Source organism: Podarcis bocagei, assembly GCF_964188305.1.
Source record: "Podarcis bocagei genome assembly, chromosome: 9".
Lineage (NCBI taxonomy): Eukaryota > Metazoa > Chordata > Lepidosauria > Squamata > Lacertidae > Podarcis > Podarcis bocagei.
The window spans coordinates 42,778,213-42,805,927 of record NC_138134.1 but is presented as its reverse complement, the minus strand read 5'-3'; the positions used below and the strand labels follow the sequence as shown (position 1 = coordinate 42,805,927).

Below are 27,715 nucleotides of genomic sequence, written 5' to 3'. Positions count from 1 at the left end.
ATTTATTAATAGCAATAACAATTTCCAGTGTGTCAGATCTGGTTTCCAAACAGTTTTCAAATTCTTCAAAATGTCAAGAATCTGTGGTTTGCAACCATGCACCAACTGCCTCTTAGGAAGCAATTTTCCATTGTAATAACATGCTGCCTTGATGGTTGGAAAACAGTATTTTCATGCAACACAAATGAAGAATGTTTCCCTAGACACAATTACAGAGCAAATATTCAGGAAGTCAGACATCATGGCACACTTTTTTCTGCGAGACAAACAATATAGGACATGGTGGTTAAGACTGTTTTTGCAATTAATAAAAGACCAGTTTTTGCAATTTCTGATCTTTCCTCTAGATAATCTAACCCATTCTTGTAAACAAGCCCACCAACAAAGGGCCTGCAAAGGAAGTACAAAAATTTCCATCCCTCCTGTAGCAACCCACTGCATTTTTAAGCTGGGCCAGGAGAAAAGGGCATCCCTTCTCTGGCAGCCCACCTGGTTCTATGCTAGATGGGACAAGTCACTCCATCCCTCTACTGCCAGCCTTTTCATTTGCCTGAATGCAATGCCTTGCCGCCTATGTGCTTTGGAGAGAAGGGAATCATGGCCATTCCATCAGTTCTTCTGAGAGACCGGCCACTTTTGGCCCTTCCTAAACTGTTGCCTGGCAGCATTTCATATTGTTAATTTGATTGAAACTATTATAGTTACATATGCCAGAACCTATTTCAAATTTTGAGTGCCGATATGCTCTAAAGAAGCCAAAATGACGCAGTAATCAGACATAATGGTCACTCAAATAAGTTGTCAAATAGATGAATCCTAATGGACTATAAAATATATACCAGTATTGGCTAAAAAAACAAGCCTGGTCATTGACATCTGAATTGCTGAAGGCAAGAAGCAGTGTTCTCCTCCCACTATTGCAGGATCTAACTACTGCCTCCTTTACTCCCCCAACAGTCTTCAGTTGAGGGAGATGAGTTGCTGCCAAGGGAAGTCCTAGGTGCTGCTGCCACCACTTCCTCCTCCTCTTCCTTTAGTTATTATTATCCTAGCTGGATCTCCTTAACAGTGGCTGCTAGAGAAGGCTGAGTGGCTAGCTAGGCAATGAAGAGGTCTGCAGAACAACTGTATCAGATTCAACTCAGGCTGCCTGAGACTCCATCACAGTGGACAACTAGGAGGTTGGGCATATTTTGATAGGATGTTATCTCACATCCCTCTCAGAGTACCAAGGAACATGTGCTAGGGTGCTGCAAAGCACAGCCTTCCATCTTCTTCTAAACAAGTAACATTGCTACTTTAACAGACTTTTACAGGCCTACCAAGCTGTTTTTGCTGTTGTCACAACATGAGCAGTCCTCATATGTGATTGTGGCTATATGTGTCTTGTGTATGCATGTGCTATGAATGTGAAGTTCCGAAACATTACAGTCCAAACGGACATGAGTAAAGTGAACACATGTTCCGCATGCAACCTGTGATTTTTAAAACCACCTGGCATCTGTGCTGGCCAGTTTCCTTAAATCATTAGCATGTCAGTGGCACCAATGGCCAATGAATTTAATAGTGACGGGGGTGCCTGTGGAACGCCTACATGAGAAAGTACTTTGCCCACAGCCCTGCCTCTCACCCATTCCAGCCCTGAATCAGGTGCTGCCACATAGAAAGCCATCCTTCTAACAAAAGACATAAAGGAGATGCTGTGCCCTTTGCAGGGTGCATTGTTTTGAGTGCACATATGCACGGTAATAAACTCACCAGAAAAGTCAGATAACCCAGATCAGCACTTGTGCCTCACTAACCCAAGTCAAGTCTCTGCCTACCATCTTCCTTCAGTTTAATGAACTAAAAGAGCAACATCAAGACTCTGGCTGAGGTAAAGGCACATGACATTAGCTTCTTGGGTACACCCAGACAGGAAAGGGGTCGTGAAGGAAAGGTTGTCTGCTCATGAGCAGGGACACTTCCTCCCTTGGTCAAATCCTTCTGTTTTAAGAAGGTACCTCTTCTCTTTCTACACCCTGACTCAAAGCGTTCCCCTACACCTGCTGATCAGAAGGTCGGCAGTTCGAATCCACAGAATGGAATGAGCTCCCGTTGCACTGTCCCAGCTTCTGCCAACCTAGCAGTTTGAAAGGATACCCGCGCAAGTAGATAAATAGGTACTGCTGTGGCGGGAAGGTAAATGGCGTTTCCATGCGCTCTGGCTTCCATCACAGTGTCCCACTGCGCTAGAAGCAGTTTAGTCATGCTGGCCACATGACCCAAAAAGCTATCTGTGGACAAACGCCGGCTCCCTTGGCCTGAAAGCGATATGAGCATTGCAACCCCATAGTCGCCTTTGACTGGACTTAACCGTCCAGGGATTCTTTACCTTTACCTTCACCTACACTTCATCTCTGTATCCCATGTCCTTTCTTTCTCTTTTTCTCCACTCAATTTTTTTCTTTCTTGTTTCCCATTACATCTGGCTGCTGGATCTGTGTGGGGGTTTTTTTTGGGGGGGGGACCCGTTTCCCTCCATTGGCGAAGGCAGAGCGGCAGGTGGGCGAGGACGGGCGTCTCCACTGCTACCTTACCTGCTCCTGAATTTTAACGGCGCGCGATAAATATCCTAACTGGTAGCGTTAGGGGCCGAATCTCCTCTTGGGGGGAAAAAGGGCACATATATTACAGGCGAAGGAGAGCGAGGATGCTGTTGAGGGACGCGGCTTTCCCTCAACAGAACTAGCAACAGCAGCGCTACTTACGCTTCCCGCGTCCGGCGGCGCCGCCAGCGGCTCCGTGGCCACGCCCCCTCCTCCGCCAACCCCCTCCCCTCCCGTCGGCTTCACAGACACCCCGTCGCTAAGCGATGGCGTCACGCGCAGAGTGGCCGCCTCGCCCTGCGCTTCCGGCGCTCTGACCCTTGTCTACGGCGGCGGCGCGTAGCTCGCCCACAGGCCGCATCTCTATGGTGAGCGGCGCCAGCTCCTCCTTTTAGGGTGGCGGCCATTTTGGCCGGGTGGCAGCCGGAGCACGTTGTCTCCGAGCCCAGCTGCGAGCCACGGAGGGGGCCCTTCGCAGCTTCCCCGTTTCCCTTCGTCCCGGACGGGAGGCCTCCCCTTCTCCCCCCCCTTCGCTTCTTGGTAAGTAAAAGCTGCCGGAGAGCGATAACTTGGCGGTCACCCGCTCCTCCTCCTGGGCAAGTGGGGCCGCTTGAGCGGCTGGAAATAAGGCTGGCTGGGCCGCGCGAGTTCCCGGCCGGCTTCGGCTGTATGAGGAACACGCAGGGCCCCGCCGGCCCTTCCAGCTGCCGAGTAGGCAGGGCAGGCTCCAGCCTCTCGGGGTCCCTTCCTTCCCCCATAGTTCTTCGCCATCTCCACGGGTTGTCGAGCCCCTTGGTTCTCCCCGAGCCTCCATAATGATTTCGGCTCCTTTTTCCCCCACGCAGAGGCCTTTGTTTGGGGGCTGGGGGGCTTCCACGCTTTGGAAAGGGAAAATGGTTTTTTTGGGGGGGCGGGTTGGCTCCAGCTAAACAAACCCTCCTGGTGAGAAAGCTTAAAACAGTGGTCGACTGCCAAAAGGTGTTAAAATTACTCTTTTTCCTCTTGCATGAGCCGCTCTGGTAAGCTTGTCATAAATCAAGACCTTCCCCGCCCCCCGCATTGTTGGCTGTATCCTCCATCTCCTGTTAAATTTAGTGTCGGTGGCCCTCCATACATATATACGTAAAGAGAGAGAGAGAGTTCCAGTTCCTTGGTTTTTAATCTTCTGAGATGTAAGTCCACGTCTGTGCCATGCATTTAAAGCACTGCTGTGGCATTTTAGCAGCCCTGACTTCCCACAAAGAATCTTGGGAGCTGTAGTTTTTTTCAGGGTGTGGAGAGCCCTTAGGAGATCCCATATTCCCCTGACAGAGCTCCTAGGAAAGAGGAGTTGCTTCAGTATCCACAGCAAACTACGGTTCCCATGTTTATTTAAGGGAAGCCATGACTGCTGAAGTTTATAGTACTTTAAATGTATGGTGTGGCAGTAGTATTGACATGAGTAGACTAGTGTCTCTTTTTAACAAAGTTAGTTGAGATGGATAAATTGGTCTTCTACTGGAAAATTTGACATGCTGCTGCTGTCTAAAGTTGGTAGAAGGCTATTTATTACACAGAATCATACAATTGTAGGGTTGGAAGGTACCATAAAAATGTGCACTTTCTTTATCCCCCCTGCATTAAGTAATGGCTTGGTTAAGGATGGTCCCTCTATGGCAGTGGTGTCCAAACTTTTTTCAAAGAGGGCCAGATTTGATGAAGTGAAGGGCCGTGAGGGCCGACCAAAGTTGTTGAGGTTTTCTTAGGATTTTACCCCAGGAAATAAACTGTCACAGGGACCAGATTAAACTGACCAGTGGGCCGGACATGCTTGCTCTGTGGTTTTCCATTGTGGATTTTAGGATGATTAGTTGAACTCTGTGTACATGTAGGAGTTGCCTTTTTAAAGTTAAAATAGGTGTGTTCGTCTTCGTCTGTTGGAGCCGAAGTGAGAGAGATAAGGTACCTTAAAGGTTAACCATTTTTATTGCTAACAGCTGCTTAAAAATATTCTCACTCATGTTTGTTCAGTCACATCAGGCAGTTCTGAAGGACCTAGAAGTCAAAACGCATTGAGAATTATATCATTTCTTATGACAATAATTATGGAAAGTGGTCTACGAAAAATGCTGTACAGAAATAGAAATCCCAACTGAGGTACAAAAACAGGATCTCTGCACTGGGGAGAACTTGGCTTATAGCTGGAGCTTTGCTTCCTTTTCCTGTGTCAGCAGTTCTCTTTGCCAGAAAAACCAGCTTCTTAAATAGCTTATTATTATTGCTATATCAAAGCTCTCACAGCATATTTCACTCTCTCGCAGCATATACTAGTCACTTCTCTCTTTCCTGGCCCTCATGAGGAAAAACCGATATCTTTAAATGAAAAGAGGGGGGTGGAGATTACAGAGGCAGAAAGTGGTCTTTCTTTGCATTCCTACAGGGTGGAGCTTTTTGGTCTAACTACTGGCCAACTATAATATCAAGTAGAATACCAGCAAACATGACCCCTGTTCAGAATTAACATAATTTGATGCCTGCAGCTGGGGCCTCCTGAGGGGCGCGGGCCCAAGCGAAGCCTCCAGCGCCAGATTCCTCTCCCAGGTGCCACTTGTGGCTGCCGCCTACCCTCCCCTGCTGCTGCACCCACTGGGCTCCTGGCAGCTGCTCACCTCAGCCTGGACCAGGCAGCCACGATGCAAGTGAGCCAGCTACAGGGTCGTGGGTGGCCCACAGAAAACTCAGAACATGGTGCCGGGAGAGCAAGGCCTTCCCATGGATATGCCAAACTATTAAAACTCTTGGACAATTTCTGATTTTCTCTCAATGGCAAGGATTGGTCTGGCATCAGTTTTTGGCTACTTGATTGTTGATTGTTAAAGAAAATTTAAGTATTGCATTGGGTGTATTTACTCTGGCTGGAATAACAGATTTGTTGGATGGCTTTATTGCACGAAACTGGGCCAACCAAAAATCTGCTTTAGGAAGTGCCCTGGACCCTCTGGCTGATAAAGTTGTTGTCAGCGTCCTGTACATTAGCCTGACTCGTGCAAATCTTATTCCAGTTCCTCTTACATCTATGATAATTTTAAGGGACATTGCATTAATTGCTGCTGTTTTTTATGTGCAATACAGAACTGTTCCTCCACTAAGAACACTTAGATATTTTAATCCATGTTATGCCACTGCTCAGTTAAAGCCAACATTTATCAGCAAGATGAACACAGTAGTACAGCTCTTAGTGGCAGCTTCTTTAGCAGCTCCTGTTTTCAATTATGTGGACAGTATCTTCAGACCTTATGGTGCATCACAGCTTTCACAGTGACAGCATCTGCTTACAGTTACTAACTGGCCGAAAAACAGTTTAGGTGCTAAACAGCAACTGAAGGATCTCAAGAGTGAGTTGCTGACTTTCTATTTGGTTTGTGTTGGGATGGCATTGCCTGCATAATATTTGGACTATGGATAAAGAACACTTCTTTTGATAGCTTTGTCTTGGTGGAAACCATGTCTTCACATTGAAGCTAATCAGAAGTTAAAATGAAGATTTGATCATGTAAATATGCTTAATTTTCAATGCACTTTTTCAATTTCTTGCAAATAAAATATGTTTTACCTTAAAGCAATTTTTAAAAAAGAATTACAGTAACATAATTGAAGTAATAGTGTTTTTCTGCCACACTGAGGCATTTGCTGTGTAGGTAGAAGGTTGGGTTGTCTGTTTTAAAGGCAAGTCTGTTATATATGTAATATGATGAGGATGGCCAACTTTGTTTTTACAGTGACCATTCTGTTTTCCAGACTGGTCCAAGGTATTCTGCTGTGCAAACAGCTTTATTATAGAGCCTACCTAGCAATAAGAATTTTCCAGTAATAGAGAACATGCACTGGGGTGTAGCATTCTGTACAAAGAACACTTTAATGTATTTACATTAAGGATGTGAGAGAAGGAGAATAAGATAGAATATCTTTGTTTATCTGGAAACATTTATCTGAAAGTTGAGGCAGACCCCCAAAACTCCTTATTCCTCTCTGGCTCAGAAGTGTGCTCTTCAGTGGTAAGGTAAATGTACCCCTGCCCATACAGGCCAGTCTTGCCAGACTCTAGGGTTGTGCGCTCATCTCACTCTATAGGCCGAGAGCCAGCGCTGTCCGCAGACACTTCCGGGTCACGTGGCCAGCGTGACAAGCTGCATCTGGCGAGCCAGAGCCGCACACGGAAATGCCGTTTACCTTCCCGCTGGTAAGCGGTCCCTATTTATTTACTTGCACCCGGGGGTGCTTTCGAACTGCTAGGTTGGCAGGCGCTGGGACCGAACGACGGGAGCGCACCCCGCCGCGGGGATTCGAACCGCCCACCATGCGATCGGCAAGTCCTAGGTGCTGAGGTTTTACCCACAGCGCCACCCGCGTCGTTGTCAGTGGTATTTCTTATTTTTTTCATGAAATACTCATTGTCCCATTGGGATTCTATTCCTTAATTTCCTTTCTCTCTGTCTTTCTAATCTTCCATCCTATTTTATTGTTGTATTACTTAATCATGTGTTATATTCATGGTATTCCTTTTGTCACGTCTGGTCTGTTATGTTTTTGATTATGTAACTACTTCTGTAAAGAGCTTAGTCAAAAAGATTCATAAGTATTCATATTGTATTGTTATGCTGAACATACTTAAAGATCCCCTTATCGCGACAGTTACTATTCTGCAGAGTGTACTTTCATGGTATTACCATTTCAATCTCTGGTTGGACCCAATTTCTAAAGCATTTTTTAAATAAAAGATTTCCCTAGAAAATTGTCTATTCTGCTCACCTAGTTATTGTAATACCTGATTTTCAGGACAGTACACTTGCAGCTAAAGATCATGGCACTAGAAGCATGCTAGTATTTGATTTACCTTATAATTTTGTAGCGTCCAACTCAGAGGTAGGAAGCATAGTTATCGGAGATGATGAGGCAGTTTTGCAGGAGGCAAAAGCACAATGTTCTTGAAGGCAGCATATTCCCAGTCATCTTGCTGTTAAGTCCTTACCAGTTCAAATGTTAACTTAAATTTGGTTATACATGAAAGTGAATTTATCAATCCATGGTAGTAAAGAAGCTTGTAATATTGATGGGTGGAGTTGAGCCAGAGACTTGTTTCCATTGCTAGGAGATAATGCCTTTGTCATTCAGTATGTGCCACTAGTTTTTCACAGCATCAAAATGGCCCATCAATTACCACAATAAATTTTTAAAGTGGAGAATAAAATTACTGTGGTGTATATAAGCATGCATGAATAAAAAAATGTAAGAGACCTCTTTATGTTTCCTTGGATAAAAATACTTTCCAGAAATAATTTGTCACTTTGCAAGAAAAAGTAATTAGAAGTATGTGTATATATCTATATTTTAATTGCTTTGAGGGTTTTTTACAGTCAAGCGGTATGTACATTTTATCGTGTGTATGAATATACACACACATTTCATCAGCTCTGCAGGTTGGTTTTGATATATTTTCTTGACACTTTATTGAATATAAGTTGAAGTATTAAAATATGGCAGGATAGGTCCTATCTTTGAAATATGCATAAGGAAGGTAACCAGATTTTTCTCTTTCATTGCATTTCTCAGTCTCTGTAGCTTTCCATATAAAAACTAGTATTTCTTCCTTGTCTGTCACAACCAGCTGAATAAATATTGGGAACCTGAGCAGGTTGGGAATCCGTGACCCTCCAAATGCTGTTGGGAGTCTTAACTATTGCTGACTATTGCTCATGCTGGCTGGGGCAGGTGTGAGTTGGAGGGCAACACATTCCCAGTTTCTAGACTTTGCCCACAATGATTGCCTGTCAAAATGAGAACCCATGCCTGAGTTTAATGAACATGCTTGATCTTGGACTGCACTTCTTATATCATTATATAGCATACTCCAATCCTGTGCTTTCTCACTTTTTATTAATCATTCTGTTTGTTTCCACCTAGAACTTGAATTATCCAATTCCATTGTTTTGGAATCTCAAGTCTGTGTTATCTACGTAATTCTAAGTTCATCACAATGGCTGATAAGCTAACAAGAATTGCTATTGTGAGCCATGACAAGTGTAAGCCAAAGAAATGCCGTCAAGAGTGCAAAAAGAGCTGTCCTGTGGTTCGAATGGGTAAGGAACTGAAAACTCTTAATACAAAACTCTGTTAAAATTAAATCAGGTTGAATGTTTCACTTACTGGTTTCTAGACTACAGAGTCAGATTTTTAAGTATCCAGCGTATCTGCCATCTTCAGTAGTTTTTTGGGTTTTTCTTTGGAATGTAGGAAAGTACAGAATCATATCAAGAATATGGAGAATTTGGGGCAATCAAAACCATGAAAACTGCATCATGTGGAATTCAAATTCATGACTATTTGAGGTCTAAGTCACAAATTGATGCTACTGCGTGGTTTCTAGATCACATTCCATACTAATGCTTTCAATAAGACCTGCGTGTCTAACCTTTTTAATATTCCTTTTCACCAGGGAAGCTGTGCATAGAAGTGACATCACAGTGCAAAATAGCATGGATTTCTGAAACATTGTGCATTGGATGTGGTATTTGCATAAAGGTAAAGATTATGTCTAGTAATAATCATTGAAATCTGTTTAAAACATATGTCACATTAGAGCTGTTTGGACATGGGTGATCTCATCTCCCCATCCCACCTCCATACATTGAGAATTTTGGGCTTGTGTGCTTCGTCTCCACACGTCCCCTGCCTCCCAGACATTCAAATAAGCATGGCCAGGGACGTACCATTGTAAACTCTGAAAACCCCACTGTGGCCTGGTTCACACAGTACATTAAACCATAGTTTAATGAGAACAAGCGGTGTGCTGGTAAATGTTGCTGAGATAACATGCTTTGCTGCTCTCACCCACCCACTGCTGCTGGAAAACACATTGTGGTCTCGCTTGTCTCCCCCCCACACACACACTTTTTTTTGGGGGGGGGTCTCCTGACAAAGTTCAAGAGGGAAACCAAGGTTTGTTCTTGGTTTGCTTCTCATGGTTTGTATGTAAGTCTAGGTTCAGATGGCAAATCACACCATGGCTTGTTTCCTGACAACACAGTAGGATAGGGGCAGCAAATACAAGTGAAAAACGGTCTTATTCCAATACCATACTTGGCTTCTGTTTTGTTTATTTGTTGTAACGTAAAACTTATTTTATTTGTGTTACAGAAATGTCCTTTTGGAGCCTTGTCCATTGTTAACTTGCCTAGCAACCTGGAGAAAGAAACAACACACAGATACTGTGCCAATGCCTTCAAACTTCACAGGTATCACTCTGCTACAATCCCTGAAAAGTTGTTAATATAAATTATTGTCATTATTTGTTAATCACCTTCCACTTTCCTTCAAGGCAATGTACAAAATAAAATAATAACAGCTGTTAAAAAGTTAACGGGGGGACCAGGATTTGAATTTTAAACAATGCAGAATGGACACCCATGACAGAGATTTATTCATCCAGCTGGTAAAGCTTGTCACACACACAAAAAATGTATTCAGTTGTTTCCAGAAAGTGCAGATAGTGGGTGCCTGTCGTATTTTGACAGCTAACATGTTGTGACACACAGTTTGGAAAGCTCTGGTTTAGAAGAAAGAAGCCATTCCTTCCAAGATAGGAGAGAGAGAGAGAGAGAGAGAGAGAGAGAGAGAATGACTTATGGTGAAAAGTCTTTCCTTCTGAATTACTCTCCTTGGTAAATGTGTCTTGTTTGCCTTTGTAAAGTAATTAAAGGATAGTGTATATAATGTTAAATTCCAGAGCAAATAGAGATCACTTCAGATATCATTAATTATATTTCCTTATTTTTGATGAAAATGATGCACATAATGGGATTGAGAGAGGAAAGCATATTGAATTAATACCTAAATTCTGTATTGCTTTAGATAAGGCTGTGTCGGTTTATTGTTGTGTAAAATGTTGGATTACTTTATGAAGGTTGCCTATCCCACGTCCAGGAGAGGTGCTGGGGTTGGTTGGAACCAATGGTATTGGAAAGTCAACTGCCTTGAAAATCTTAGCAGGAAAACAGAAGCCAAACCTTGGAAAATATGATGTATGTATTTTAAATATATGCCAAATGTGATTTCCTAATATCCTTTGAAACTGCATTTTGCAGTTCTTGTGCAAATGAAAACGAATAGTGCTTGCTAGACTGGCAGCATTACTTTGCCCCAATAAGTAAAATCTATATAGCCATTTAACCATTAGGAAGTTCACAAATATGTATGCTAAGAGATGTACAAACGTCTTTCACGTGAGGATGTTAACCATCATTTTCCTGTTGGACCAAGAAGTTAACGGGTGGGAAAAGGAGGATGTTGAAAGGACGACCGTTGTAAAGCAGCAGTGATGACAGGTTTTGCCATAAGCATCTTTTCACTCTATTGCTATTGGTCTTTTTTATTTTATGCATTATTATGCCATTCTGTGTTACAAACACAGAAACATAGGGTGCTGCTTTATACCAAGTCAGATCATCTAACTCAATATTGCTTACACTAACTGGCAACAGCAGTCAAGGGTTTCAGGCAGAAGTCTTCCCAGCCCTAGCTTAGCTGGAGGTGCAGGGAATTGAACTTTTGCATGCAATGTACCTTTTGACCTTTTGCAGGCAATGCACATGCTCTACTACCAAAATACAGTTCCTATTCCGTTCCCCCTTTCCAACTGTGAATTCACTTGCATTCACATCCCACATAAACACTTCGTGGTTTTTGCCTTGTGTAGTAGTATTTTGTGAAAATTTAAACCCCAAAGCTTGAATTGATATACCAGACTTTTTTTGGGGGGGCGGAATCCTTGCGTAATTAGGAATATCATTTTTATACCTCCATTAAAAGTTTAAAATCCTAGATTTCTGTGACGGAATGCATAAGTAAGCAGTAGGTTCAGACATCTCTATTCTGACTACTTGACCTGATTGATGTTAAAGTTAAGTTTTTGTACAAAAAATGGTTGCCTACAAGTAGATGTCATGACTTGCTAACTGTATTCTGTACAAGTTGGATGGGTTAAATTTAGTTCTGCATGATTTGTTTCAAACTAGCTTCTCAAAAATACCACCTGACAATTTCTCTGATGTAAAAAAGAACAGAGCTGTAAGCTGCTGCTGCTGCTGCTTTATGAAACACATGATAGACACATTTGTGAGTCACATTACACGATAGCTAATAGTTTAGCATGAATGTGAAGATTACACCTGCTTTTCTTCTCTCCTAGCATGAGTGGGAGTGAAAAGCATAATCCCTAGCTTCCAGTTAAAACTGAACGGGATTTGTGATTTCTTTACTTCTAAACAACCCATGTTCAAAAATAAATCTTGGCATCGCATCATGGCTTATTTGGAGTGCAATAAACCATGATCTCTGGTTCAGACCTAACACTTAGGTCCCATATTTTGCTTTATTCCTTACATTAGAGGAGTTGAAACAAAATTCCTGTATCTAGAATTAGAGGAGTTGTGCTTTGTTCCTTCTGCTAGGGGACTAGAAAACAGGAAGCCACTTATACATTCAATGTACAGTGTTTACTACAGACAACTGGGGTGTGATCACAGCCAATGTTGCTCTAGGAGACCGCTTCTCCCTCATGAGCACTTGAAACATTTTCTCAAAATGCCATTCGAAATAGTCTTGTCCTTAGACTTGTTTCCATACCTCTCAAGTATTTATTTGAAATGCTTTTGTATAGGATCCTCCTGATTGGCAAGAAATCCTGACTTACTTTCGAGGATCTGAGTTGCAGAACTATTTCACCAAGATCTTGGAAGATGACCTCAAGGCCATCATTAAGCCCCAGTATGTGGACCAGATCCCTAAAGCTGCTAAGGTGAGTAATCTTGTTGGCTAAGGCTGCAGTCCTAAGTTCCCTTATCTTGGAGTAAACCTCACTGAACTCAGTAGGACTTAGTTCTGAGTAGACATGGCTAGGATTGTGCTGTAAGGTGGGATGGGGGGAAGAAACAGGCCGGTTTTCTGTATGGGGTAAAGGTAAAGGACCCCTGGATGGTTAAAGTCCAGTCAAAGGTGACTATGGGGTGTGGTGCTCATCTTGCTTCAAACCGAGGGAGCCGGTGTTTGGCCACAGACAGCTTTCCAGATCATGTGGCCAGCATGACTAAATGCTTTTGGCACACAGAGGACCGTGATGAGTGCCAGAGCGCACGGAAATGCCGTTTACCTTCCTGCCATAGTGGTACCTATTTATCTACTTGCACTGGTATGCTTTCAAACCGCTAGGTTGGCAGGAGCTGGGACAGAGCAATGGAAGCTCACCCCGTTCTGTATGAAAGATATAAGGCAGAGTTTTAGTCAAGAGCAGATTACAAGTTTAGTATAGTATCTCATATCGTGGCTTAAGTAAAGTCCTGATTGTCATCTTATTGTGACAGGGAACAGTGGGCACTATATTGGACAGGAAAGATGAAACTGGCACACAGACTATTGTATGTCAGCAGCTTGGTAAGTGATGTTTTTATACAAAGTTTTAAAATAATCTGCGTAATTAGTCCTAAAAGCTTTCTGTTTTGTTTTTAAAATTGAAACTTCTTTCATAAACCTTAAACTTTTAAATTCACATTCAGCATGATTTTTTTTAAATTTAAGAATGTTTATAGATTGCTTAGTGCAGAATGGTGATTAATATTAGTTACTTATGAAATTTTAGGCTTTCTTTGTAAAAGTATAATCATGTGTCCCAGTAATAGGACTTAAGCTAAAAATTGATTGGATCCAGACTAAGTTAGTCATGCTGTAGACCCATTGAAATCAGTTGGACTTAATTGTGAAGAACTTCACTTTTTCCACTGGTATTGATAGTCTGGATCCATCTCATTCACAATAAAACCAATTAATAATACAGTAACCATAAAATAAATGCCACAGAATCATCAAATGAAGGCCCAAATTACAAACACAAGAGGTCATTGAAAAAGGCATGTTTTCACCTTTTTATGAACAGGGCACAAGGAAGAGCAGTAGTCCCTCACCACTGCCTTTCCAGAGCCTACTTTCTAGGAATGAACAAAAACATTTATAAAATATTATGTCTCAAGGTTCATTCCAAAAAGGTCACCCAGAAGGATGCTATAGCTGAAGCCATAGTTGCATCCGCCAACACTTAACTTCATTTGCAGAGGGCATCAGTTCATTTTGGGACTTGTACATGTTGTGCAGTGCACACTGTTGATGCAACCCAGGTTAATGTGTGGAGTTACTTATTGAGATGAATGGTGAAGGTCTTGTGTAGAAACTAATATATTTAATTGTAACCAGTTGACATGTTAGCATATTTTGTATGTACTTGGTTGTGAGAAAAATATATTTGCAGATTTGTCTCATCTGAGGGAAAGGAACGTTGAAGATCTATCAGGAGGAGAACTTCAGAGATTTGCCTGTGCTGTGGTTTGCATTCAAAAAGCTGACATGTATGTAGCAATTTGGTTTTTAATAGTGACTTCAGTAACTTTGCTAATGTTAAAATATTGTTTGTGACCTGAGTTGTATGCATAATTTTCACTCACTTTGTCATGCAGGCCAGGCATTTCAAAAGTTCAAAATTAGACCTTAATTTTTTCACTTACCTAATTAACTTCACGTCTTTTACTGACTAGGGTTTATAAACTGTGTGAAATCTAGTGTTGTGCAAGTGGAGCTGTCTTTCCTCCCTGCAGCGCATCACAACCACCAAACGTGCTCTGAAGAATCACTTGACATGCCAGAGCAGATCTTGAGGGTTTACAGGAGAGAAGTCCTGTTGTATAACAATACAATCATCATCATCATCATGTATTATTTATATGCCACCCATCTGGCTGGGTTACCCCAGCCACTCCGGGCTGCTTCCAACAAATGAAAACACAATGAGACATTGAATATTAAAAACTTCCCTAATACAGGGTTGCCTTCAGATATATGAGTAGAAGTCTGTTCCCCTCATGTCCACACCATTGGATACAACCTTGTGATGTTAAGACTGAAGAGTTTCTGAGTTGGCAAGAGTCCATAATAGTCACATGACCATTTCTATTACAAATTATTTTATGCAGCGTTTTGACAAGAGAGTATTCAAATTTTAGCATTCAGCATGCTTTAAACTTGTATTTATAACCAGGGGTGCTGTTCATGGAGACCAATCTATTCTGCAGACAACATAGGGGCTGAAATGCTTGCTGTGACTGAACACGAGTGTTCACTTTCTAGCGAGGAAGCTCACGTGGAGTTGTCCATGTGTAACATTGAAAAGACATTTCCCACAACTTACTGGAGGAATTCTTTGAAACCAGACAGATAACTGGGTCCTCTGTGCTCCCCCAGTGGGTTATCACTGTTTTGTGTGATACTGTGGCAGAAGAACAAGGCACCAAATGCCAGAGCATGGTGGAGGAGGAAGAGGAGGTGGGGCTATTAAGCCTTTGAGAAATGGGACATGGCAACAGAATATTGTATCCTCACCCCTTAGCAGGAGTACTAGTATTCAGGATTCCAGCCTGCCATGCCCTCCAGGGTATTGCAAGCTCTGTAAATGGTTCAAATGGGCCAATTCATTCCTCTACATAAGACACATTTTCATTTTTCTCTTTACTAACATGACATTTCATCCCTCAAGGCTCATTTCCCATTCACTCGTTTTGAGCTTTTTGCTCCTTTGGGGTTTTAAAAAAGATTTTCTGTACTTCTGCATACCTTTAGGTGCACCTGATGGTGCTGGCATATCCCTCTTGTTTCTCAACAATCCCTTTTTTTGGCTCCATTCTTACTGGTTCTCAGTTCATTATTAGTAGAGAGAAATGGAATTTAGGGAAGGATGGGTGGTCTGTTAAATTTGATGAACATAAAACCTGTCGTCCCCCCTTTTTTCTTTTCTTGGGATAGCTTCATGTTTGATGAGCCCTCCAGCTACCTGGATGTTAAGCAGCGTCTGAAGGCTGCCATTACTATTCGATCTCTAATAAATCCTGACCGGTAAGTAATGTAATTATAAATGGAGGTACTATTACTCAAGCCTCATAATGCTGAATACATGTGATAATTTTCTTATGAGAGATATGTACTTGGAGGCAGGATGTTTAGTATCCTTACTTATAGTTCTTATTGCATGTGTTTAATATTGGTTTACTACGTAAGTTTCCTTCAGATCTGCAGTTAGAAGGTGATGCATAATTAAATTAGTAATAATACTAATTGTTCATAGTATTATCCTGTCCACTAGTGCCTGAATTCATTTCAGGTTTTGTGATTTCAACCAAAACCGATGCCAGTATGCCTTATCTTAAGCACTTACTTAGAGATGCAGAGTCTCAGGATGCTACTGTTTGTTTGTAGTTTTAATGTAGAAATAATAGGGGTGGACATTGCTTGCTCCTGGAGAATATCCCATTGACATCTATTATTTTCTGATTTAAATGCCTCTTTCTGTTTCTCTTTCTACTTTTGTAATTTATTGGGTAAAGTGGAGAATAAGCTGAAACTGACATTTTTTGACTTTCATATCTTAGTAAAATAACGGCAACCAGATTTGCAATATTTACAATTTTGCTTTAAATGCACTATGAAATGGTACCATGTACGTATGATACCATGTACTAGCAGAAAAATTTCATGCTGTCATATTTTTGCTTGAATCTAAAAACAGAAGAAAATTAATTCAACTGTCTTTTTGTTTTTGTTTTTTCAGGTATATTATTGTTGTGGAACATGACCTGAGCGTGCTTGATTATTTGTCTGACTTCATCTGCTGCTTATATGGTGTGCCAAGTGCTTATGGTGTTGTCACTATGCCTTTTAGTGTAAGAGAAGGTAACTATATTTTAAATCAACTTTCTCTTCTTCCTCAATTATGTGTTCTTCCTACAAAATAGTTATGTGTGATGTAAACAATTTTACATCTTTAGTGTACATGGGTTTTTTTTATAAATACTTCCTAAATGCTCTCAGGCATATCATACTTAAAAAGTAGGTCACGTTAGACAAATTACTGAGCTGGGTTAGCTCTTGCCCTTACCAATATATAGTTATTTCTATCTATATAGTTCTATTCACTTCGTTTCTCATCTGTTTCATCTCAGTACCATGAAAGTAATATGACATGCATTTCCAGGAGAAGAGCAGACCCTGAGTACCCCTAAATAGAGCTGAGTCCTATTTTTGGGTTGTCTGTGTCAGGAGCTCATCCTACACTCGAGTAGGACCCTGGCAGAGACACATGCCCAACTGGCATGTTCTCTCCCGCCTGGTCGATCGTTCGGGAGCTTCATTAGCTTTCTTCAGCCCGAACATCACAGCAACCGATGCCAACAGACATCAGCAAACGTAGGAATCCGCAGAGTTTGTGCAGTTGCGTGACAGACCTCAGCAACTCAGCATTTTAGCTAATCTACTTTATTTACATATAAACACATATGGAGCACTGCAACATGGCTCCCTCCCTCTCTAGCATCTGACAGCAAAGATAAAAAGAACAAAGGACAATAGTCCCACTTCACGGAACACAGTAACACAAACATCCTGTCTCTGTCACTTCCCACTCTGTGGAGTCAAAACATATACCGTCATGTGAAAGACAACAATCCCTTGACTGCAGTCATAGAGCAGGAATTCTAACAGTCTGCTGTTTTGTCATGTTGGTGATTTATCTTTTGATAATCCTATGCCTGGTTTAGGTGCTCTTTACTAATGATGATTTGTCTTCTTACAGGGATAAACATTTTCTTGGATGGCTATGTTCCAACAGAAAACCTAAGGTTCCGAGATGCGTCTCTTGTTTTTAAGGTGGCAGAGACAGCTAACGAAGAAGAGGTCAAGAAGATGTGTATGTATAAATATCCCGGAATGAGAAAAAAGATGGGGGAATTTGAGCTGTCAATCGTTGCTGGAGAATTCACTGACTCTGAAATAATGGTGATGCTGGGAGAAAATGGTGAGTGTATTTCAACCGGAGAATTCATTGTGAATTCTGTTTTTCAGGGGTTAGGTCCAAAGGCTGTGTCAGAACTTGCTTATCCCAGTTGGTAAAGTTGGGGCACATCCAATTTTGTATTTACGCTTCTGAATCCAAATTGATGCAAATAGAGGACATAGCAAAACTCTCCAGGAACAGCGTTTGGTTGTTTCCTGGCCTCATCCAAATTAATTGCAATATTTTGAACCGTTTTTAAAATGTTTAAAATGTCTCAATGGATGCTAGCAAAAGAAATGAATAGACTGAAAACCATCATTTAAAAATGAACAGCAAGTGGCTAGTGTCCCCCCACTTGGATCAAGATGTAAGCAGCTTCTCTTATTTTCTGCTAGTTTCACTACTTTGTAAACTTTGACACTTAGCTGCAGGAAGATAGTCGCACTATACATGTATGAAATACCTTTCTTCAACCAAGCATGGACTCAGTTCTCTAAAGTTTTGATTGAACACAAGGGAACAGGTGGTCTCTATAAGTCTTTCATGGGCCCAGAAACCGATTTATGACTTTTAAAGTAAAAAATCCATCGCATTAGAACTGGGCCTGGAAGAGAACTGAGAGCTTGTGCACCTTGTGACCAGCTGCTGTTAAATGACAGTCAAACCAACTGCATTCCACACCCACTGAGCCTTCTTACCATCCTGCATATTGGCCCCGTGTAGAACACATAGCAGATTAGGAATGCTACATCAGTTCATAATAAACATGCAAGTAAAAACAACACTGAACCCGGGTTTTTAAAAAGGGATTTATTAGTATTCTGCTCTTCGTAAAAAATTTAGTGCAGCAGTGATGGAAACATTTGTACATCATGGTGCACTATAGTTAATATTTTACCCTGATTGCATCCTTTAGTGCCAGAGGTGGGGTACAAACCATGATCTCCAGCTTAGTGATACACCCAAACCTGGAGATCATGGTTTGTTTTGTTCCAGACAAACCTCAGCATAGATTCTGGTTTATGGAACAAGAACCATAAACTCCAGTTTGGATGTAACATTTCGCCACAGATTGTGGTTTTCTCCCCTGTACTTGTGGAGATGAGGGAACTGGTTACAGTTGGTACTTTCATGATAAAACATGAGCTATAGTTTACTGAAACAAGCAAACTGGATCTATATGGTGCCTTTAGATCTCTATAAACAGTACTGTTCCCCAAAGGTTTGCCAATTTTATTATATGCAGATTTATGTTTTTAAAGACTAGCCATAAACTACGCTTTGCTAATTTTGATTATATATATATTTTTTAATCTTACAGGAACTGGAAAAACGACGTTCATTCGCATGCTTGCTGGGAGACTGACACCTGATGATAAAAGTAATGTTTTGTGTATTTATTTAACATATCATTTAAAACTTTAATTTTGTTTGTTATTACTGTGACTACATATGATGTTTCTCTTACAGGTGAAGTACCAGTTTTAAATGTTAGTTATAAGCCACAGAAGATTAGTCCTAAGTCTACTGTAAGTGTTTGTTTCACATTTTTACTTTCTAAGCAATAGTAACGGCAATGTCAAAGTAAGAATGAGGGGAACTGGACTAAGCAAAGTGTGAACTTATTTTGATAGGGAAGTGTACGTCAGCTACTTCATGAAAAGATTCGAGATGCCTATACACACCCCCAGTTTGTGACTGATGTAATGAAACCTCTACAGATTGAAAATATCATTGATCAAGAGGTATTTATCTCCCATGTGATACCATGTTTTGTAATTAATGGGTCCCTTCCCTCTTACACCAAGTGAATTTTTTAATATTGCTTCAACCAGGTGCAAACATTGTCTGGTGGTGAATTGCAGCGGGTTGCTCTTGCCCTCTGTCTTGGCAAGCCAGCTGATGTCTACTTGATCGATGAACCTTCTGCATACCTAGACTCAGAACAACGTCTGATGGCGGCTAGAGTTGTCAAACGGTAAGCAGGGTAGTGGATAGGGAAAGAGGGGTGCATGTTTGCAAGGTTTCATTTGATATTTGAAGGTAGTTTAACTTAAAAAAAAACATTTTAAAAATTGCAAAAGCCTCATTGATTTTCCCTTCCATTTCAGTTTCATTCTCCATGCTAAAAAAACTGCCTTTGTGGTAGAGCACGACTTCATCATGGCTACCTACCTTGCAGATCGTGTCATTGTCTTTGATGGCATTCCATCCAGGTGCACAGTGGCAAACAGGTAATGTACAGCGGGGGGGGGGGGGAGAGGAATATTGTAGTGCAGTTTTGATGCTTATGTTCCTATGGCGACAGGATCTGCTTCTGCATCTGGATCCTTCTACAGTGGTACCTCAGGTTAAGAACTTAATTCATTCCGGAGGTCCGTTCTTAACCTGAAACTGTTCTTAACCTGAGACACCACTTTAGCTAATGGGGCTCCCGCTGCCGCCACACCACTGCTGGGCAATTTCTGTTCTCATCCTGAAGCAAAGTTCTTAACCCGAGGTACTATTTCTGGGTTTACAGAGTCTGTAGCCTGAAGCGTCTGTAACCCGAGGTACCACGTGCTATTGAGCTATTTGCTATTTGCTCAATCCCTGTGGTATTCATGTTGGCTTCATGTTGGTGTGATATTATTGCATGGAATTGTTGTGAAGCAATCAGAGTAAGGGCAGTACATCCTGGCACTGGAGTCTTGTAGGTTTTTTAAAAATTGGCAACTCCCAGCAGCAGGAAGCACAATCAACACCCATGGTAAGGTCTCCACATACTTCACCTCATTCATGTCTCTCCCATCTTTACAACCTGTGAATAGTATAGCAAAAGGGGTGGCATTTTAGCCTGATACTAGTGCAAATACAGAACTTGGATTAGAAATGTTGTGTTTACTGGGTGAACGAGCATATCAGTTTATGCGGGAATCATAAAATTGTAGGGTTGGGACTTAGCCCCCAACAATTCAAGAATCTCAACACGTGGTCCCCCTTCCAATTTGAAACTATGATGGACCCTTGTTAGCTTTGCAAATGTACTAGCAGTTTTATTGCTGCACCATTAGGGAACCAATATTACAAAGGTGGAAAGGAAGTAATGCTAATAAGGGATGTGATTTAAGAGGCCAAGTTGATTTCCTAGTGCATTCTGTTCCTAGCAAAAGTAAATAAAAAGAGGACCCTTTAATGGAAGTGCGGGAAAAAGGGCTTGCACTCTTGCCTCTGGAGACTATGCAGGTTTATAAGACCATTAAAAGCACCTTTGAGAAAGTAATATATACCTGCTTTCTTCACAGTCCTCAAACTCTTTTGGCTGGCATGAATAAGTTCTTGTCTCAGCTTGAGATTACTTTCAGAAGAGATCCAAACAATTACAGACCAAGAATAAACAAACTCAATTCAATCAAGGTAAGAATTCTAAGCTTTCTTCAAATCTGTCATACAAGAAAAAAATGTATGCTGGATGACCAAGCAGGGGTAAGGTTTCTAATGGGTTTTTTTTTCTCCTCTTCTAACAGGATGTGGAACAGAAGAAAAGTGGGAACTACTTTTTCTTGGATGATTAAATGAAAAATTGATCATCAGTTTATAAGAATGAAAACTTTGTTATATGAAATGCAATCAGGTTTTAAAATATTTCTCATTCCAGAGGTTAAAATAGAATGTTACTGTCATGTAACATCTCCTGCCCAGTAGCAGTGTAAGAGCACCTCTTTTTGTGCCTGCCAAGGCTATCTTTTGATGTAATATTTCAAAGCAGAGACAGCTGAAGTGACCATACCAAGATACTATGTACTTTTTTCCACAATGGGGATATTTTGGTTCAAACCTAACTTATTAATGTACCAAACGCTGACAGGTTTCCAATTTTAAGTCTTTGAGCTGTTTTCTGTACAAGATGGTTTACAAAAAAGTCAAGATATAGAAATTGCTTATTTTAAAAGATTGACTCTCTGTAAATGAGGGTTTCATAAATAAATGTCATCTAAATCTACAATTGTTGTTTGAATGTCAGTGATCAGATTGTAAACATGCATAGTCCTTGACAGGCAAGATCACTCACAAGTTGTTAGTCTAGTTTCTCCCTTGAGGTTCTGTGAGTAATGCATTAAACTAATTCCAGTATATAAGTCACTGTAATGAGAAAACACCATCCTGAACGTTAGTCTGCCTAGTCCCTATTTGATCCCTCTACCTTTGGATTATGGAGCTGGTGCACATGTACTTGCTTTCATGTTTAAAAGTTCACAGCAGAGAGCCCTATAGGGTTCTGCAAGGCCCCTGTAATTGTTGTCTTAATGCATGTTGTATTGACACAGCTAGTGCACCAATAGGGGGGAAGTCAAACTATTGGAGTGTTACAGCACTTGCTGTGGCTGGAGTCCAATGCAGGAGAGAAATGTTTTATTGAAGCTGGGGGCAGTTGAAGGCATCCATTTCCGCTGTTACATGTGCACCATTACGTTTCTTCTCTCCGTGCTCCTCCCAGCAGTCATTTCTCCTCTGGTCTCCAAGCACTGAGGTTATCTGCAAGGGATTCCCACATAGCGGGGTTAATGTCGTCAGCCTTCATGTCACATTTGCAGGCTATAATACAGTGTGTCTGGCTACAGGCCTGCTGCCAGCTCCCCAAAGAGCACATCCTTGTGAATCCTGCCATCTTCCATTCTGACCAAGCCAATATAAACGTCACTGAGACAGAAGTGTTGGGAATATGGGCTTGGCAGAGTACATCTTTGGGGGGAGGGGGGGAGAAAATATGCTCTGCCAAGCCCAACTATTCCTGGGTATTTTTTAAACTAGGTATTAAGCTTTAGTTGCAAAATTGTTGCAAGTTAAACTTTATTCAGCTTCCTAGTCTACACTCGAGTTTCACTTACATCTAGTTATCAAGTAGATGTTTAAAAACCACTCGCACCATATAAAGAAATTCAGAAAAAACAAAACTTTTTTAATTATAGCATGCATCAGAAGGGTATCCATAAACAGTATCATTCAAGTCTCCTGATGGAAGTTATACAATCTCTTGGACACAAAATAGCAGTAGCCATCACCTTCTCCACTGATATACACACACAAATATACACAGTTCAACTTTACAGAGGAAAAAAATGGAGCACATATTTCAGTGCTTTGTAAGGCAAAAAAAAGCAACCAGATTGATAGTGTAATGTAAATTAGAAATCTCCCACTCAAAGATGGGTAACCAGGCTTTATATATTTTTTATATATAGGCAGGAAGGAGGCTTTAAAAAAAGGAAAGAACAAACAATACAAACATTTCCACAGTGTAAAGGGGCAGGCAAATGAGGCTTAACAGCAACTCACTGCCTAAGCCTTGCTTAAACAGAAAAGGGAAGCTTAGATCTAGCCCATGCATTTCTCACACAGCAAGTGTATTAAGGATTTGTCAGTGCAAAAGTATCTTAAAAGTTCTGTTGTAACAGTTGCAAAACTATTTGGGAAATGTACTTTGTCGAGGGTACATAGTTGGCATAGGCACCATTACAATCATACCAGTGTTAAGACTGCCTGGAAGAATTCACAACAACTTCCTACCAGTTTATACACTAGTATTCTTGATTGCTTTTTACAAGTACAAGAAATGCTTTATAAAATTAAAAAATATATACCCCTATGAGTAAGACACTATCAGCCACCTAGGACACACAAGGATAGTTGACTACCGTATGTGGCATCTTAACTGAAGCAAAACTCAACCTCACATGTTCAAGTTTCACAGATTTTTGAGATGAAAGGCCTTTGGATTGGAAGCACATCAAAGTCAACTGTCCAGGAAGCTACAAGTGTTATAGACCCAAGAGGCAGTATGCGAGGACATACATTCTATTTGGTTCAACATTCTTCACTGTCATCTGTCAAAATACTCAACTGCAGTAGGTTTCCATTGTAGCCACTTTTTTCTATTATAAATTCCAAAGAAAAAGTCCAAACACCAAACCTACATTTCAATATTTTAAACACAACAGTTTATATAGTTTTCGGAATTTAAATAAACCAACTAGCATTTATTTATTTTTAATTTCCAAAAGTTATTTAACCCTTGTGAGGTTATTCCCCCTGGGCCTCACGTCACTCTTCAAAAATAGAAAAGGGATTTCTGCTCTTTAAAGAAAACAAAGAGGGGAAACCTTTGGGCACATTTCAGCTGTCAACATTCTCGTGCATGTTGAAGCCTTCCGGAAGAAGTGCTCTTAAGGCAGCTGCTGCCCACGATAACAATCTCCCATGTTTGCCCTTCTTCTGTCATTCCGATATGGCCTTCCTCTATAATTGCGGTGATACTGAAAGCCATCATCTCTGCTTCTGCTATGCGCCCCCCGCCAGGTTTCTTCATTTCTTGAGTAATGGTATCCCCCCCGTCCAGGAGGGTAGCCCCATTCACCTCTAGGCCTTCTGCCACCTCCATAAGTTTGGTTATAAAACTGTTTTGACCGGCCACTCCTCAGCATATCACACACTTCATGCTCATCTTCAGAACTCTCTTCCCTTGGCCTTTGTACCCGACAATCCTCTAGGCCTGCACTGGCTTGGTCATTCTTCTCTTTATGGCTAATAGAAGAGTTTTTCGATTCTCTTTTTGGCGTTGACACCACCTGTCTTCTGCTGTCCTGCATCTCTGTGGATGGGTTTTGGAGTGGAGACTCTGCTTGTGTAGCAGATGGCGCAGCAGGACAAGCCTGCTTCTCCCTAGGCACTCTGGTTGAGGTTTTATTTAGAACATTACAGTCACTCTTTGCAGTGGCTGCAGAGACAGGTGAGCCTTGGGTGCAGTTTTCACTCCTTGCCTTCTGAAACGACTCGGCGTATCCCGTCGCTGCAGCAAGGCCCTCCTTAGGCAAGCCGGCGTCAGCTCTCTTGTCCACAGGAGGCACAACCACTTGTCTCACCCCAGAATTGTCAACATAGCCCTGAACAGGGTACCCATACCAAAGTTGAGAGTACACTGGTGCAACAGGAACAGGTCCTAGAAATTGATTCTGCCCAAACGGAGGTTGTGGGAACACGCTTTGGCCCCCGAAGGACTCGTCGTATTCAGCCGGAAGGCCTTGCCCTAGATTCTCAGACTCGACACAGACAAGTCCCTGGCTTTCAGGCACCTGAGCAGCCGGTATGAAGAGGGGCACAGATGGAGGCCGGGTGTCAGCCTGCAGACTTTGGCCATTCATTCCGACTTCATTCTGCCCAGGCAAGTGTCCGTCTATTCGGGCAGCTTCGTTTCCGTTCTGAGATAAAGAAACCTCTTGCATCCAAGGGTTGTGGGAATACACTGCCAGGGACACCTTCGGGTACATTCGGCAGGCTGTTAGGCAAGCCTGATGAAGAGGGTACAGATACGAGTGAGGGGCCCACATGGGGCAACTGTACGCCTGCAGAAACGCAAACAAGGAAAACTTGGATGAACCTTCACACGAAAAATCCTCAATCTAGTTTTTCAAGTTCTTGTTTTTCATGCCTAATGCAGTATGTTGGTTAACATCATCCAGTTACAGTTCTAATGTGCATAGGTTATTTTCCCTAATGCATGACACCTCAATGGCATATCATTACATTAACTCACATGACTAAGCTAAAGGTGTCCCCTTATAAAGTAGCTCCCACATATTGGCAAACCTTCCTAAATGGGGTGAAGGTTTTTCTTCTGGGTCTCCCAGAAGCACTCTTAATAGAACAGCAATAATTTTAACTATTTGTTAAGGTGACGGCCACACTATTACAATCCCCCCTCATACAGGGAGATTGTTGTGGCACAGCTGAGCAGAATAAAGACTTGCTTCTTGGGACTACTTTACTATTTGAAACCAGCAGGTGGTGCAACAGGGTGCATTTGGATTTTTATCCTATCTGATGATAGATTTTATGCAGCACATCTGTCCTGAAAGACTGCGGGTTGGTGAGATGTTAAAGCCTCTCTTTGCAAACTAGGAAGTTTTCCATCAACACAAGTTTTCATTTTCATCTGGACCAAGAAACTCTGGCCAACTATACTAGGAGAAGCTAGGATATGAAAGCCAACTTCAAATTATGGCTTTCATCTCCTGCCTTGTTTCAAAGCTGTTAACCATAGTTCTCCAATTCGGACAATACAAAAAGTTCCGAGTTGTTAAAAGCAAATTGTCATTTCCTTGGTTACGCTATGAAGGGAGGGTTGAGGATTCAAGGGGCTGGGATGCATGTACAGCCAAATGGTGTGCTCTTATCTTGATTTATTAAGCTGAGATGTGATCGGCTCAAATAAGACCACACTCTCAACACAGGCATAACCTGCCCCTAACAGTAGGCATGCTAGATGTGCCAAGTTACTTCTAAACAGATAGTCTTTCCATTGTTTTACATTTCAATGAAACTTTTCCATGTTAATATAAGCTTAACATGTCCAAATGCATTTGAGCATAAGCCAAATATAGTAAGAAGAGCTATTCACCTTACTCCACTATCTGTTCCATGAGCAGGTGGAGGAACCACAAGGAAGCCAAACCCCCAGCGCATACGGGCTGTATGTGTAACCTGACACCTTCCGTAAGTTTATGTGGTTACAACCCACCTACTTGTCACCAACCTACTTTTGACTTGTTTTAACAGTAAAGCACTTACGTTTTTACTATGAACTGCCTTGGGAGTCATTATGGCCAAAAGGCAAGCAATCAAGAAAGTAAAACACCCTTCAGAAAGATGAAAGGACTTGATGATTTTTTTAGTTGTTTCGGAGATGAGCTGTTCCAACTTCAAAACAACCAGAATCCTGAGGCATTCAATTTTTCTAAAACTGCTACTTCTTTGAAAAAGAAATCTGGGCTCATGCATATTTTGGTTCTGCAATACTAAAGTGGAAAATACAGATAACTTACCTTAACACCAAGGTTGAAGAAAAACCGGAGGGTATTTTTATCTGAGAAAAGGAAAAAGCAAAACAAATTCAAAGGGTTTCCCCCCAATTCCAGTGTGTGTGTGTGTGTGTGTGTGTGTGTGTGTGTGTGTGTGTGTGTGTGTGTCACTATTAGAACTGTGTTACCTCATCTAAAGCTTTTCATTTCTACTGATTCATAGCACAAACTGAGTTCTGAGAGAGAAGATAGTGACCACTTCGCTCCTCCTCTGCTCATGCTGTCGCTGCTGCTAACTCATGGTTTTGCTTAGTATTGTATCTGAAACTGGTCTTAAGGTTTTTTCAATTTCAGGTGTACCACCACCTGTAGCCAAGGTATGTTCTACAGCATTCCACCTGTTTGTCTGTGGGAGATAAACCATGAACCAGACACTGGCTTAGTATTGCATGCAAAAGAGATTACTGTCTTGTAGTATGGCCTGGGAATAAACTCAAGGTTTAATGCCACACTTAAACAAAGGACTTGAATCTATGACATACAGAAGACTTGCAGTACTGACTAAGTGTATTGCTTACACATGTTTTTAGGGAGGGTTACAAAACTTGACCAAATTAGGCAATGAGATGGAAGACAAGAAAGAACACTGCTCCAGAGGGCAGTAACCTCTATGAACTATTGACACATTTTTCATTCCGTTGATAATCTAGTGTACACCTATCCTTGCAAAGTAATATGGTGTTGAACAGCCACAGATTCCCAATAGACCTTTCAATCCTCATTGTTGCTCCCACGCACAATTTCCTACAAGCCCGTATGTTTCTTGAATGGCAAGCTTATCAACAGACCAGTCAAATTCCAATCCTGAGCACATTAAATTGGGAATAAGCCTTGTTGGACACAGTGGGAGTAAGCACAACTAGAACTGCACCCTATAAGTCATATAGAAGCCAGAAATAAGGATGCAGCGTTATCTCTGTTGGCCAAACTCTTGAGTAAATCCACTGAGGGGGGATCTTCAAATATTCTTCACTCAGAGTAGACCTACTGAAATTAATGGTTGTGGTCCTTAATGGGTCTAATTGAGTAAAAACACAGGTGAATACCACCCACTTAAATTTATGACATGGCTAACTTTGGCCCATTAATTTCAACAGTCTACTCCAGGGCTGGCTCATACATGAGACAGGGTGAAGCAGCCGCCTCAGGCAGCAGAAGCCTCAGGTGGCACCCCCCTGAGCACACCACAAACCCCACCACCTCTGCCACTGGTGGGGAAGTGAGATTACGAGATCTTGCTGGAAATCAGCACTGCTTCTGTGGTGGCTGTGGTGCAGCAGCGGCAGGTGACACAGAACTTGCTTGATTCACCTCAAGTGGCAAAATGGGGCATG

General features: G+C 41.6%; 4 protein-coding genes across 7 annotated transcripts in view; 2 read left to right on the top strand and 2 right to left on the bottom strand.

The window, feature by feature from the left end:
* ANAPC10 (anaphase promoting complex subunit 10) overlaps nucleotides 1–2,872 on the bottom strand; it is a 61,197-nt gene extending 58,325 nt beyond the window's left edge. For 2 of the 3 annotated variants that reach the window (XM_081208483.1, XM_081208481.1), the window contains exon 1: nucleotides 2,751–2,872. The gene's annotated coding sequence lies outside the window, so the exon portion shown is untranslated. The other variant, XM_081208482.1, reaches the window with a different exon arrangement.
* Nucleotides 2,873–2,982: 110 nt separating this feature from the next.
* ABCE1 (ATP binding cassette subfamily E member 1) lies at nucleotides 2,983–21,472 on the top strand. The gene is made up of 18 exons (XM_081208396.1): nucleotides 2,983–3,128; nucleotides 8,529–8,704; nucleotides 9,061–9,146; nucleotides 9,762–9,859; nucleotides 10,528–10,645; nucleotides 12,283–12,420; nucleotides 12,983–13,052; nucleotides 13,921–14,017; nucleotides 15,465–15,554; nucleotides 16,267–16,388; nucleotides 17,287–17,508; nucleotides 18,809–18,868; nucleotides 18,958–19,016; nucleotides 19,122–19,232; nucleotides 19,323–19,465; nucleotides 19,599–19,721; nucleotides 20,772–20,883; nucleotides 20,994–21,472. The coding sequence occupies exons 2-18, from the start codon at nucleotides 8,602–8,604 to the stop codon at nucleotides 21,039–21,041; spliced, it is 1,800 nt and encodes a 599-aa protein (XP_081064522.1). The 5' UTR covers nucleotides 2,983–3,128; nucleotides 8,529–8,601; the 3' UTR covers nucleotides 21,042–21,472.
* CRLS1 (cardiolipin synthase 1) lies at nucleotides 5,358–6,197 on the top strand. Its single transcript, XM_081208484.1, is given in 3 exon segments — nucleotides 5,358–5,441; nucleotides 5,446–5,845; nucleotides 5,848–6,197. Coding segments are annotated over 3 exon segments (516 nt in total). The 5' UTR covers nucleotides 5,358–5,390; the 3' UTR covers nucleotides 5,913–6,197.
* A 933-nt stretch (nucleotides 21,473–22,405) lies between the features above and the next one.
* The window catches only part of OTUD4 (OTU deubiquitinase 4), a 29,644-nt gene continuing 24,334 nt past the window's right edge, over nucleotides 22,406–27,715 (bottom strand). For both annotated transcript variants that reach the window (XM_081208329.1, XM_081208330.1), the window contains exons 20-21: nucleotides 26,346–26,386; nucleotides 22,406–24,866 (exon numbers count right to left, since the gene is read on the bottom strand). In XM_081208329.1, coding sequence (XP_081064455.1) covers nucleotides 23,691–24,866; nucleotides 26,346–26,386 — 1,217 coding nt within the window. In that variant the 3' untranslated portion in view covers nucleotides 22,406–23,690. The remainder of the gene's footprint in view (nucleotides 24,867–26,345; nucleotides 26,387–27,715) is intronic.

Coding starts and splice junctions, on each gene's coding strand:
- ABCE1 (XM_081208396.1), top strand. CDS start 8,602: ATGGCTGATAAGCTAACAAGAATTGCTATTGTGAGCCATGACAAGTGT. Junction 15,555..16,266: donor TCTCTAATAAATCCTGACCG/GTAAGTAATGTA, acceptor TTGTTTTTTCAG/GTATATTATTGTTGTGGAAC. Junction 19,466..19,598: donor GCGGCTAGAGTTGTCAAACG/GTAAGCAGGGTA, acceptor CTTCCATTTCAG/TTTCATTCTCCATGCTAAAA.